General features: G+C 41.9%; 1 protein-coding gene across 1 annotated transcript in view; it reads left to right on the top strand.

Annotated features, from left to right (window-relative positions):
- Positions 1-10,876, top strand: part of LOC124139536 (cullin-3-A-like) — a 39,135-nt gene extending 28,259 nt beyond the window's left edge. Inside the window, exons 15-20 of the mRNA XM_046506668.2 lie at positions 710-827; positions 2,505-2,573; positions 3,228-3,303; positions 4,547-4,616; positions 5,920-6,026; positions 7,006-10,876. Coding sequence (XP_046362624.1) covers positions 710-827; positions 2,505-2,573; positions 3,228-3,303; positions 4,547-4,616; positions 5,920-6,026; positions 7,006-7,030 — 465 coding nt within the window. The 3' untranslated portion in view covers positions 7,031-10,876. The remainder of the gene's footprint in view (positions 1-709; positions 828-2,504; positions 2,574-3,227; positions 3,304-4,546; positions 4,617-5,919; positions 6,027-7,005) is intronic.
- The last annotated feature ends 3,789 nt before the right edge of the window (positions 10,877-14,665 follow it).

Here is a 14,665-nt window from a genome sequence, read left to right as displayed (position 1 = left end):
TGTCATAAGAAACACTAGTTATTGGGATTTTTTACCTGGAATTGATGAAAGTAACCTTTGGATTAATTGTCTGAAACTGTTGTCGAGTGGAGACTGTGGCTGACCAACCGAGATCGTAGACTTGGTTGATTGTGTGTCATCAAACCCTGACAGCCTGGATTGTTGCTCGTATCAATCACTGGATTGTTCGGTCCAGACTCGATCATTTACAGACCGCTGTCATATAGCTGGAATATTGCTGAGTGTGGCATTAAACAACAAACCAACCAATCATTGTTGCTCCCTATTAATATTTTCTCTCTATCAGCGAAAAAGAAACTTGAGGTCGTATTATTTTGTAAAGTGCTTTAAATGACTAGCAGGAGGACAGTATGTGAATTGCTCCATTGACTGGGCTGCTGTATCATATTTCAGCTTCTGTAATGTCTTCTGTAACAGGTCAGGGGACACGGGTGGCCCAGTCGTCTAAGGCGCAGCGATTCGCTGTGCAGAAACCTATGATTGTGGGTTCGAATCCCGGTTTCCCCCGATAATGTTTCTAGGTTTGTCAGCACCATACCTGTGCTCATGGGTTTCACCGAAATGGTAAACTTCTGAGACCTGCATCACTTCGGGCTTTCCTCACACGCTGTGATTTTACAGGAATAATGTTAAAAGCGGTGTTAAACCCAACTCACTCACTCTGTAACAGGTCAGCATTTGTTTGCAGGAAGTAAAGAATGAGACCGATATTCCGGAGCGAGAGTTGACAAGAGCGCTACAGTCACTAGCTGTAGGTAAAATAGCTCAGCGGGTTCTACACAAGGAACCCAAGACAAAAGATATAGGTGAGTGACAGGAGCAACCAGCATCTCAGCAGGTGGCATGAGAGGCACAGTCGTCTAGCGCCTGTATCCAAATTGCAGAGTCACGTCCCTTAGGAGTGTCAGAAACGTATTATTGTGGGTTGGAATCACAGTTTGTCCTGATTATGTTTCTAGATTTGGCAACACCCAGCACCATGCCTGTGCTTGTGGGATTTAACAAAATGGTAAATGTGTGACCTGCATCGCTCCCACATAGAGCTGGCATGTCATGGACTGACTTACTTGTTATCCCGTGCCATGAAGTGGGGCGGAGGATATGGGAACAGGGTTCGTCTGTCTGTCCACTTCTCTAACTCACAGAGTTATGGCCCTTGCTTCATGCTTTTCATCTTAGTGCAGGCATGTGAAGAGGTCGGGTGGTCAGGCTCTCTGACGTGGTTGATGTATGTCATCATATCCCAGTTGCGTAGATCGATGCTCATGATGTCATCACTGGATTGTCTGGTCAAGACTCGATTACTTACAGACCCCCTTCACATAGCTGGAATATTGCTGAGTGCAGGGTTAAACAACAAACAAACAACTTACTGCATTCTGTTTGAAATGGGGACAAATTTTCTCAAACTACTGAAGTTCCATGAATGTAGGGGGGCACGGGTGGCCCAGTCGTCTAAGGCGCCGCGATTTGCTGTGCAGAGTTGCGTCCCTTGGGCACGCCAGAAACCTATGTGTGTGGGTTTGAATCCCAGTTTGCCCTGATTATGGCACTAGGTTTGTCATTACCATACCCGTGCTCGTGGGTTTCACCAAAGTGGTAAACATCTGAGACCTGCATCGCTTCGGGCTTTCCTCCCACATTAAGCTTACTTGCCGTGATATAACTGGAATACTGTTAAAAGCAGCGTTAAACCCAACTCACTCACTCACTCCATGAATGTAAGTCTGCCTGCTTTTCTAAGAGATCCCGTCTAGACTGAGTTTGAAAATTGGTTCCGTATACAGTTACGCCTTTGATCCATGTTTTACTTGGTGCATCATGTTAGCAATGGGGTTTTCTCAGAAATTACTGAAGTTAGCTTATCTAAGAGATACTTATGAAGAGTTATTTTTTCCAGAGAATGGGTCTTTTGTGTGTATAAATTTCTCATTTTATCATTTTTTTCTGATGACATAAAGTGGTCCAAGTGCCTATATAGTGCTTTATAGGACTCCTTTTTTTATAGTTTATGTTCACTACTATATGAACAAACAAAATTCTTATAATCTGCTCCATTGTGGGGGATAGTGATAACGCTGTTTTCAGGTTCACTCATTATCTCAGTGAATTCTGTGTGTTAAGAACTTAGGTTAGAGACTGGAGAAATTGTCAGTTTAATGAACCAGTAACATAAAAGAGTCTTGACTATTTCATGTGCAGCATTACAAGCAGGGTAGACACCATTGGTCAAATGACACTAGTCTCAGCTCATGTAGGACCCATGGTAAAATAACTGAATTTCTGGGATACTGGGAACTAGCCAGTCTTGACTGGTACTAATTTAGACTAGTGGCCGTGTCTATCCCTTACAAGATAACAACGTTGACGTAAAAACACTGGCGTCATTCAATGTCACTGGCTACTTTTACTCTGACAGCCTGGTTTGTCACTATCTACTTCATATGTTATCAGGTGCTATCATCTCCCTTGTTTTGTTTCAGAACCTAACCATTTGTTCACAGTCAATGATCAGTTCTCGTCCAAACTATTCAGAGTAAAGATACAGATGGGTGAGTAGAAAGAGGATGTTGTGCTGATGTTGGTCTCAGAAGACTGTTTAGCCAGAATGTACCATTTTCATCTCTTTAACTCCTTCCTATCACAATTGCAAAAAGTCTGTGATCATCAAGTAATCTAATCGCCTTAGCTCTTCCACCACATAAGGGGGCACAGGTGGCCTAGTCATCTAAGGCGCCGTGATTCGCTGTGCAGATTTGCGTCCCTTGGGCACACCAGAAACCTATGATTGTGGGTTCTAATCCCGGTTCGCCCCGATTATGTTTCTAAGTTTGTCAGCACCATACCCGTGCTCGTGGGTTTCACCGAAGTGGTAAATGTCTGAGACCTGCATCACTTCGGGCTTTTCTCCCACATTAAGCTGACACGCCGTGATATTTTTTTAAAAGTGGCGTTAAACCCAACTCACTCACTCACTCACTTCCACCTCACAGCTCATTTAATAGCCAGTGCCTGTCACAGTCCATTAAACAACAGGTCAATTTTGACCACATTTTAGATTTTTCAAGGGAATACAATCGATATAGCAGACCCTTATAAAACCAGCAACTGAAACAGAATGCATCAGAGCATCAGAGACTGATAGTGCCACCATGACTGTTTCCACTACATTGTAGTGATCTTGTGTGATGCTGTCTGTGTTTCAGTTGCGGCCAACAAGGGGGAGGCGGAGCCAGAGAGGAAGGAGACGAGAAACAAAGTGGATGAGGATAGAAAACATGAATATCCTTTGCTTCTATGTGCTGCTCTGTGGCAGCTGGTTAATACTTGGTACCTTGTGGGGATTCCGGGTTAGAATTGGTCCCCTATGCTGGTTGTAAGAGGCATCTTAATGGATTGTGTGGTCAGGGTCGCAGACTTGGCTGATTGCATTGTCGTACCCTGATGGCATGGATGGTTGCTCACGATATATCAATCACCGGATTGTCTGGCCCAGGCTCAGTTATTTACAGGCTGCTGTCATGTACCTGAATATTGTTGAGTGCGGTGTTATGCACATCAAACAAGCTCGCACACACGCACATAAAATACCGCCTTGGTCTGGCTGTGTATCACTAGCAGGTGCTGGTAGACTGTATCAACATGCCTTTGTCTGAGCCTGAATCACTGTCAGCCATGATTGTCATAACTGGCAACAAGAATGGGGAAGTGATTGTCACTGTGGATGCGGGATTGCATTTCGAGTGTAGGTGATACAGAAAGTCTCCCTGACATTAACAGCATGCCATTATGTTCCTACAAACCACCACACACTCACACACTCAGCCTAGATAATGAATCATTAATATTGACACTGCATGTAAACATCAGGGTATGAGTTCAGCTACATCATAACACACTCCCTGAAGAGTTTCTCTACTAGTACTTGCGTTCAAGAGGCTAGCCCAGATAATCTTTTCAGAATATTTTGGTCAGATTCTGAAAATGTGTCTGGATTTTGGAACTGCAAGTAAACTTCTCAAAAATGGGGTGGGGGATATTTGAACGGAGTGTTTCCGTCCGTTCATCCGCTTCTCAATGGGGACAAATTTTCTCAAAAACTATTCAAGTTAGAGGAATACATTTTTGCACACTGATGTTTTTGTTCACGATCTCAAATGAGTTCGAAAATTGGTGTCGCACAGTCATATTTTACAGAGTTATGGCCCTTGCCCCGTGTTTTTCAACTTAGTGCATAGTGTGTGCAATGGGGACAAGTTTTCTTAGAAACTACTGAAGCTATGAATGAATGTTTTCATGCTTATCTAAGAGATACTTATCAAGACTGAGTTATTTATTTCAGTGAAAGGGCCTTTTGTGTGCATTAATTTCACATTTAATCATTTTTTAATCATTTATCCCTTCTAACTTCTAATGTGCCTCATGGCGGGAGATAGGGATAAAGCTGTTTTCTTCTTATGTGTAAATTAGGTCTTATATCGTGTTTGTGTAAGAGTATTTGGAATTTTTCCTTAACTATTCTTACAATAGAAGCTGCTATAGTTCGTATAATGAAAGCAAGAAAGAAGCTACAGCACAACGTTTTAGTTGCAGAGGTGAGTAGACCAAGTCATCAGTGTTCCAGATGTAAGAGGCAACCTCAAGACCTCAGTTCTGTGACCAGGAGACGTGGCACACACTTTTCAGGCTCTCTACAGTTTCACTGTGTCAATGAAATCCTTTTAATTTGTTGATGTGTGTACTAGGGCTGGGATGAGTCCAAATTTACAACCCAGGTACTCGACCCCCCTATTACGTGACAATACCTGGATACTCGTTATCGATCTTAAGAATTTGGTACATAATGTACGATTGGGAATGGTTTTACCAGTGCCCTGGCAAATGCTATTTACATACACATACAAAACAATCAGATCATTCAAACACTGTAGCTGACTTAAGTTATATCATTACTCAAACGTTTAAAAGTCAGAAACAATGTATGCATAGTCAGAAAGAACTGCAAACACAAGCCATTTTTATTGATATTGCATTTAAACAATATATCCAGTGACTAACCACGGGTCCAGGAAGTCCTGTGGATACCCACCCAACCCGAGTACCCGAGTTACCTGTCCAGCCCTAGTGTTGACTCAATCACTATCTTTCGTATTGTTATACCCCCGTTTATAGTGTTCCGTCCGTCCGTCCTTCCGTCCGAGCTTTTGTACGGCCCATAACTTTTTAACCATGCACCCTAGCTTCACCAAACTTGCTACAAACATTTACCACAATGAGTACTTGTGCTTTTTGCTAGTTTGAAGATTGTGAACTTTTTAATTTTTGCCGTTTCCTTTGAAACATTAAGGAACTTAAACTTTTAAGGTGGTTGTTTTGTACGGCCTATATCTTTTTAACTATGCACCCTAGCTTCACCAAACGTGCTACACACATTTACCACAACGAGTACTTGTGCCTTTTGCTAGTTTGAAGATTGTGAATTTTTTTATTTTTGCCGTTTCCATGGAAGCATGGTGAAACATAAATTTTGGGTAGAGTTTTTGTACGATCCATGTTTACAATATTATGTATCCTAGCTTCTGCAAACTTGCTACATTAACCACTATGATTGTTTTTTTTATCTTTTATAAGATTCTGAAAGTTTTCTCTTTTGTTGTTTTCATGGAAACATGATGGAATTTAGAAATTTTGATGACTGGTTTTGTATAGCTCATGGGGTTACAAAGGAAAGGGCAGTTCCTCTGACTTAAAGCAACAGGTATATTTCATTAATTTACAAACTATTTACTATTTGTTGTTGACCAGCGGGGATAACGGGGGAATATGAGCTTTGCTCACTTCTTTCTTGTTTTTGAATGAAAAGGTTTGGTTGACAGTTGTTTGATGTTATTATTCCAGTGTACGGAAATGCTGAAGCCTCGCTTCCTGCCAAGTCCGGTGATTATAAAGAAAAGGATAGAGGGCTTGATAGAAAGAGAATACCTGGCCCGATCTACAGAAGACAGGTGAGACAAGAGCACCGCACTACCAAGACCCAACTTGGTTTTTGTACCTTTTTTCAGCAAAATGTAGTCTTAACATATCAACTCTGTTATGGTAATAGACTGTTTTGCTGTTACAAGATTATGTAGATGGTGGTATTGCTATCTTTAGTATGACTTATCTTGAGTGGTTTTACATTGATGTTGGCAGGAATGTGGGATCCATGACTAAGAGTCACTTTTTCCCTGTCTGCATGCACAATATGCATTATTGCTTTCTGAGCTCTGACTACAGTTGTCTGACCACAGTTGTCTGAGCACCAATCGTGATTCCTGAGCAATTGTGACTGCCTCCGTGGTCTTGTAATAGTGCATCCCTGGCCGCGTCATACCAAAAGACGTTAAAAGATGGTACTGTTGTTACCCTGCCTGGTGCTTGGCATTAAGGGGCTAAAACAAGGACTGGTCGGCTCGGAGGCAGTATAATGTGTCTGAGTGGGGTATTCATGTTAAACTCCGGCATGGCATCTCAGTGGACTAGCGCTATGAAAAAGGCATTAGTCCATGCACCCACGCATGCATGCACACACACACTCAACTCATCGCTCTATAAGTGCAATAATGTGGGACACCTAAGCAACTTAGGCAATTGTACCTCCCAATTCTTGTCAGACTTGCCTTATGACACCGAAGACCCTGGTTGCCCCAATGGGTACAATGTGTGAAGGGCGTGACTGGAGTCCCCTGTAATGATACTGAAATACTGGTAAAATCATCCTAAGGCCGCCTCAATGAACGCCAAAGGCTGTGTGGTCATGGGGACTTGAACACCCACAATAAATACTGTAGCAATTTGATGACATTTTCCTAATGACATTACCAGTTCCTTAACATCTCTACATTTGCTTTGACAAACCATCACCTATTATTCATTGCAATGTGTAATAATTCTTTCAGATTTACTATGTAATAGTTCTACATGTGCTGTCCATTTTTGTTCCAGAAAAGTGTACACGTATGTAGCCTGAGGGTGGACAGGCATTTCCTTGGACTTTGTCGCAGTTTGAAGATGGATATTTCCCAGAATAAACCTTATGTGAAGATATATGTACATATTTATATGATAAAGACAAAAAAATGTTTTTGTTTTTTTCTAAGACTTGGATATTAATTCTGTGAAGACTTTGGGGCGCAGAAGCCGTATTTATCCCATCAGTACGTATCCCAGGGACTGTGGAAGAGGAGGAGTTGTGTCTTTGCTCATGAATATTCATAACCAGCTGTTAAATATTCATACAGAGCTTGTGAATATTCATCTCAGTCTGACGATTCCTTACTGTGTTGTTGCTTGTTTATTGGATTATCAACATTGAATCACAACGGGGAAGGTTTGTAGACTTAACCAATGGTTGGAAAGAACATGGAAGCTTGGAACTATTTGTTCGAACATGTTGGCTGCTGTCAGTGGACGATGGCGACATGGAAGTGGAAGAAAGCGGAAGGCAAAATTTTATGAGCTGCTGTATTCAGATCAGACTTCAGCTGTCTGCTTAAAGTAGTCCAACCCTGATCTATGCACCAAATTTTTGAACACAGATTTTAACCAACTCACTGGCAGGTGTTTTGTCAGTAGTTGTTGGTCTGTTCAAAACAGGTGCATGTGTGAATGTATCATGTCTTTACTATATTTCCAGTTTCTAAATATAGCTGTTGGTGTGACAACCACTTTTACATCAAATACATGTTTGCTTTCAGACATGAAAGTGTCGACTTTAAAATGAGATGTGATACATCTCTGTTTAAGTAATAATATTTAGACGTTTTCAAATCAAGGTTTTTGTGGTGATTTACAATGGGAGATAATTGAGCTTTGCGGTAAGAGGGTTGTCTCCCCTGAATGTATAGTAAACTTGGATCTGTGTATTTAGTGTGTTGACTGATTCTGAATGTTAGAGAATGGTGTTGGGTAGTTGGACAAGCACTGATTAGTCTGATGATAATACACTGTGTATGTGGAGATCCCTTCGGCCATGCTACACCTTCGTTCTTACATGGGGCACTTGCTGTTAGTGAAAATCTACAGATCTGTTGCTACAAAAATGAGTCCAAGCTGCACGTTAATTTGAAGTTGCGAGAAGTAAATGTGTTTTATGTACAGATACATATTAATTATTAATCCACAAGAAATGTTCAAATGTATTTTTACATTAAAATCTGTGATTCAGAAAAGGAATTTCAGATATTAAGTTAATTCTCGTATGTTGCCCCTGTGGCAGACTTATGATTGTTACTCTGTTCCCTCAGTCTTTGTACATTTGTGGGAAGTACCCTGTGTGACTCCTTACTTCATGTAAAGCCTCTGTTATGGAATGTCATGTATATTTGACCTAGCATTGCACTGTTGTTTTGTCAAAGTTCACCTAGATCCCCAGTATATGCAGCCAAATACTTCAGCAAAACTAGTCATTGGCCTTTATGAACATTCAAGCAAAAAGCAAGCTTTTGTGTTGATAATATAACACTGTAGAAAAACCTTGTAATTCCAAACCCAAAACTATGTTTGGAGAGAGAAAGTATACGTAGGCCTCTTTGAGCGGCAATTATTGTTAATATATTCAAAGCTTCAAACACTGTCATGATGTCTTCATGTGATATAAATTAATATAATTGACAGATTGACTGAACGTATGGACGCTTTACGGTTATCTTCACAAGAAAAAAGTTGGCAACACAAAGACCAGACTTTTTTTATAAACCTTGATTTTCAAATCCAAACACTGTATTAATGGGATAAGAAAATGGGGGTGGGACTTTGTATTCCACCAAGGAACCAGTTCAAAAGTTCGATGACAGATAAAATACTTTATTTCTTAAGTTTTGAGGCATACACCACCACCACCCAAAAAACTTAATTCAGAAAAGTCCTGAGTTTTGTGGCCTCAAATCTGCCATTCTGTATTACACACAGCACTAGATGGACTTACCACTATTGCAAGCAATGATAAAACCCTACCTAGTGGAAGACTGGATGTATTTGTGACATATCCTAACAGTATATTCAGTAGGATCAGTTTAGTTTTGTAAAAATGTTAAGAAATCAGTTGAGCTGTTAAGAGATGTCTAACGGGATCCGAGGGTCCGACTTGCTGACATGGTTGATCCAAGTCATTTTATCCCAATATGTGGATCAATGCTGATGATGTTATCACTTGATTGTCTGGTCCACACTGCAGTTATATACCAGTAGCTGAAATATTACTGAGTGCGGCGTTAAACAACAAACAAATAAAACAATGCTAAGTTGACTTTGTCATCCCCTACCACTAAACCTAAGGAATTAAATTTTGTATACGATATGGAACTTTTGAACTGGTCCCCAAACAGAAATAAGTAAAATGGTAAAAAGAATAGATCATTTACTGTTGCTATCAATATAAGTATATATGAAGGACTAGAATTAAAATCTGTTGAAAATTTATCGTAAAACTTATTAACTTTGAATTATGATGAATCAGGCGAGGAAATCAAAACAAACATTCAAAAAATATTTATAAAATATGTATATATTCATTTTTTGGACCTACCTATCTGAATTTTTTTACCAAATATCTGTAAGTCCCCCAAAAGAAGAAGTCTGGTCTAAGATCATGTTGATATGTAATGTGGCATTAGTTTTAATTAACTGTCATAGCTGAAGGTAAATGGCAAGCTGTGACTGAGGGTCTAGGATAACTCTGTATGTAACAGGAGTGGGGTAGCGTGGCAGCCTGCCTACATGCTATACAGGGTTGCTGTGTGTACATCACGTGGCTGTGTACTGTCAGTGTGGCAGCCTGCCTACATCACGTGGCTGTGTACTGTCAGTGTGGCAGCCTGCCTACATCACAAGGCTGTGTACTGTCAGTGTGGCAGCCTGCCTACATCACGTGGCTGTGTACTGTCAGTGTGGCAGCCTGCCTACATCACGTGGCTGTGTACTGTCAGTGTGGCAGCCTGCCTACATCACAAGGCTGTGTACTGTCAGTGTGGCAGCCTGCCTACATCACGTGGCTGTGTACTGTCAGTGTGGCAGCCTGCCTACATCACAAGGCTGTGTACTGTCAGTGTGGCAGCCTGCCTACATCACGTGGCTGTGTACTGTCAGTGTGGCAGCCTGCCTACATCACGTGGCTGTGTACTGTCAGTGTGGCAGCCTGCCTACATCACGTGGCTGTGTACTGTCAGTGTGGCAGCCTGCCTACATCACGTGGCTGTGTACTGTCAGTGTGGCAGCCTGCCTACATCACAAGGGTGTGTACTGTCAGTGTGGCAGCCTGCCTACATCACGTGGCTGTGTACTGTCAGTGTGGCAGCCTGCCTACATCACAAGGGTGTGTACTGTCAGTGTGGCAGCCTGCCTACATCACGTGGCTGTGTACTGTCAGTGTGGCAGCCTGCCTACATCACAAGGGTGTGTACTGTCAGTGTGGCAGCCTGCCTACATCTCGTGGCTGTGTACTGTCAGTGTGGCAGCCTGCCTACATCACGTGGCTGTGTACTGTCAGTGTGGCAGCCTGCCTACATCTCGTGGCTGTGTACTGTCAGTGTGGCAGCCTGCCTACATCACATGGCTGTGTACTGTCAGTGTGGCAGCCTGCCTACGTAAGTGGCTGTGTACTGTCAGTAGGGTGGCCTGCCTGCTACATTGTTGCTGATCTACATCACATGGCTGTATACTGCGTGATGGCTCCTATTGTCACATCAGGGCAATGCACAACAACTCAAAATGTAAATATTCCGTGTCATGTCAGGTCGCACCTGGCACATTATGTCAGAACGTTTGATGATAGACCTGGGCTCATGACCAAATGAAAATAAAATTTAAAAACACCTTATAGAAGAGTTGAGCTTATATTTTGTTTTTCACACATGTGAACCAAGATCCATCTATGAAACTGTTACATTTGGGCTCAACTGTTTGGAGTGAATGAATGTTGTTTTATGCCTGTCAGCAATGTTACAGCTTTTATGGCAACCAGTAAATAGTCTTAGTGTTTGACAGAATGAGTAGTGAGTGAGTGAGTGAGTAAGGTTTTACGCTGCTTTTAGCAATATTTCAGCAATATCACGGCAGGGGACACTCAAAATGGGCTTCACACATTGTACCTATGTTGGGAATCGAACCCAGGTTGTCAGCGTGGCGAGCGAATGCTTTAATCACAAGGCTACCCGACCGCCCCGACAGAATGAGTAACTATCCATACCAAGGATACAGACGATTGTAACTTCCATACCCTCATGGAACTGCATCCAAGTGTGGATGGAGCTTCTGCCCAGATAGTTGAAGGTCGGTCATTCGAGTCAAACCAAAAGACGTTAAGACTCCATATGTTTACATGTGTTAGCTCGGCCCCACAATGCACTTGTGGAATGATTCGAGTTGTGGGATTAAACTGAAGCCAATTATGATGAAAATGTAAATATATATCCTTGTTATTGCTGCATGGAGTTATCGATAAGCACTCACTGAATGGATAATAAAATGTGACTTAGTTCAACCATGAACTACCAATTTCATAGGTAGGTACACTAGAGTGGAGAACCCTGTTATGTAGACAAAAAGGGTCGTAAACATATTGGCCAGTGAGGTCAGTAATGTAAACAAAAGGAGATTGGGGAGTTTGATGAATTGATGGTACGCCGGAGGACAGTTGGAGTCTTTTCATGTTAGAACCTACAGCGAAAAATCACTCCTAATTGTAATAAAAAAGTTGTTCATCCATAAATCTTATCCTTACTTAGTACTCTAACTTCTCAATGCCTCTCAAAGAAGAAACTGTTCTCTGTTGTAAAGGGAGCACGGGTGGCCCAGATGTCTCAGGTGCTGCAATTCGCTGTGCAGAGTTGCGTCCCTTGGGCACGCCAGAAACCAATGATTGTGGGTTCGAACGTCGATTCGCCCCGATTATGTTTCTAGGTTTGTCAGCACTATACCCGTGCTCTTGGGTTTCACCGAAGTGGTAAAAGTCTGAGACCTGCATCACTTCAAGCTTTCCTCCCACATTATGCTGACACGCCGTGATATAACTGGAATACAGTTAAAAGCGGTGTTAAACCCAACTCACTCACTCACTCTGTTGTAAAAGTTGCAACTTTGTTTCCACCACTGTCAGCAGACTGACGCAGGTGAAAGTTGTGAAATACTGCATTTACTGAGTTGGTTGCACTACAGGATACAGAAACCGACGTGAATCGACAGCCTGGAGCGTGATATGGCCTTGTCGCGGGACAAACATGGCGGAGCAAGAGCAACAGCGGTTCTGTTTGACTTCAGTACATTGCTAAATATGCTACACTGAGCAATAGGTAATGTGTTATGAAACATGGATGTTAAAAGAAACTATTTCACCAATAATTTGACGTGGCTGCTTCATCTTGCTTGACAGTAGTGAGAACGATGTCACCAAAGACGTTAGGTCACGGGGGAGGTAATTTGAACAGCACTATGATGTAAGGCCCATTATGACGTAACTGAAAAAGTGTTCTTTATTGCAAGATAATGTAAAGTAGGGGTCTTTGACCTTTTAGCGAGGCATCTTAGAAACTTCATCCATGTCACAGTACAAGTGCAATAAACTTCAACGCGTGGTTAAACCGAATTTTACCTCGGCTCACTTTTATGCCATGGTGACCGTCACAGCTTTGGAACCGAGCACCAATCTTCTCTTATTGTGGTCGGGTAACCTTGTGGTTAAAAGAGTTCACTCATCAGGCCGAAGACCCCGGGTTTCTATTCACGACATGGGTACAATGTGTGATGCCCTTTTCTGGTGTCCCCTACCCTGATATTGCTAAAAATCGCATAAAATCAAACTTCATGCAGCCTGACAAAACTTACCAGCCAAGGAATTTCGGGTTTGAATCGGTCCCCAGCAACCTATGCTGCCCATCAGAGGCAATCAAATGGATCAGGTGGTCAGGCTCAGGGATTGTTGATTGTGCTATCAAACCCTGAAGGCATGAATTGTTGCTCACAATATCAATCATTGGGTAGTCTGATCCAGACCCGGTACTTACAAGAATACCGGTTAGTGTGCTGTTAAACAACAAATACACAAGTTCAAAGCTAGTGTTGAACTAATGTAACTGGTATTGAAATAATGTTAATCCAAGGAGGTGAAATGGGGTTTAACGATGCATCCATGATTATCACACTTACATAGAGACGTGCATGCACGTGTGTGTGGCTGCTTGTACTAGTCCCTACTGATGCTGATTTACAGTGCTAACTCACTGAGATACCATGCCGCAGCTTAACATGAATACCCCACCCAGACAGTACACTGACTCCGAGCCGGTAAAAGGCGACTAACGGGATCGGGTGGTCAGACTCGCTGACTTGGTTGATGCATTTCATCGATCACAATTGCGTGGATTGATGCACATGTTGTCAATCCCTGGATTGTCTGGATTACAGACCGCCGTCATATAGCTGGAATATTGCTGAGTGTGGCGTAAAACAACAACCAACCAACGACTCCGAGCCGACCAGTCCTCGACTGGGATTGAACCCCGGACTTTCCTCTCTCCGGGCAGACGCTCTACCACTAGACCACAGAGGTGGTCTAATCCCAGGAGAACACTAACACACTGGCAAGTGACAATTATTGTTTGATGGTGCAAAAAAATTTCTGAAGTCTGTATCATTTGAACAAGAACACACAAAGCAGTTCATGTAAGAAACAACTTTATTTTCAATGGCATCATTCCAGTTCTATTGCACCAACCCTTTGAACTAAATCCCCCTCTAATGACCAGAGTTATCCCCCTCTAATGACCAGAGTTATCCCCCTCTAATGACCAGAGTTATCTCCCTTGGAGGGGAGGCTTTGTGCAGGAAATCACATTACTCATATAAAGTTCATTAAAATTATAATTACATAACAAGCATAATTGTAATTTACCTTGTTCTTTTCACATTTCATTGACCTGACCAAGAGGTTTGCTGAACAGATACAGAAACAATCACTGCGTCAAAACTCAGACACCAGTGGATACAGTAATATATTAACTCATTTCGAACACATATAAACACTTGCCATCATTTGGAATTTCATGCACCAAGTACTCAACTGATGAACACCATGGCGCATGGTCTGACACTCATACACTCATCACTAAGCTAGACAGTTTACTAGTCTTCTTACAACAGGCATTTGTGTCAATGTACATTCATGCATATTGAAGGTGTTCATCAAGCACTGAAATAAAACCTTTGTGACCATTAATCATGTGTATGGAGATGTACATCCCTTGGAGTTCTCCAGTGTGATAGCCAGCTAAGTTCTTTCTGTGAATGTCGAAATGGCTTCAATCCAGTTTATCTTCATATAAGGGTCTTGATGGGGGTGCTACAAGTCAATAAAATTTTGGACCTTTAGTCAGTAGTCGGTTTGTTTTAGGCTTAGTACAAAAAACACTCAAATAGGGGCCAAGCTGTCAAGTTCAATCTAAAATGCAAAATCATCTTTATGAGAATGTAGATTATCAGTGAGGAGGAAAACCATGGGACAGGTGAAACTGCCTTCGTTTCATTACTGCAACTTGTGTTTTGCAAATAAATTTTGTGTCGTCAGATCTAGTTATTCATTCAAATTTTACACGATTTCAGCACAATAACAATA

Source organism: Haliotis rufescens, unplaced genomic scaffold (assembly GCF_023055435.1).
Source record: "Haliotis rufescens isolate VD_foot unplaced genomic scaffold, xgHalRufe1.0.p SCAF_9, whole genome shotgun sequence".
Classification (NCBI taxonomy): Eukaryota; Metazoa; Mollusca; class Gastropoda; order Lepetellida; family Haliotidae; genus Haliotis; species Haliotis rufescens.
This window is presented reverse-complemented; position numbering and strand designations above follow the sequence as displayed.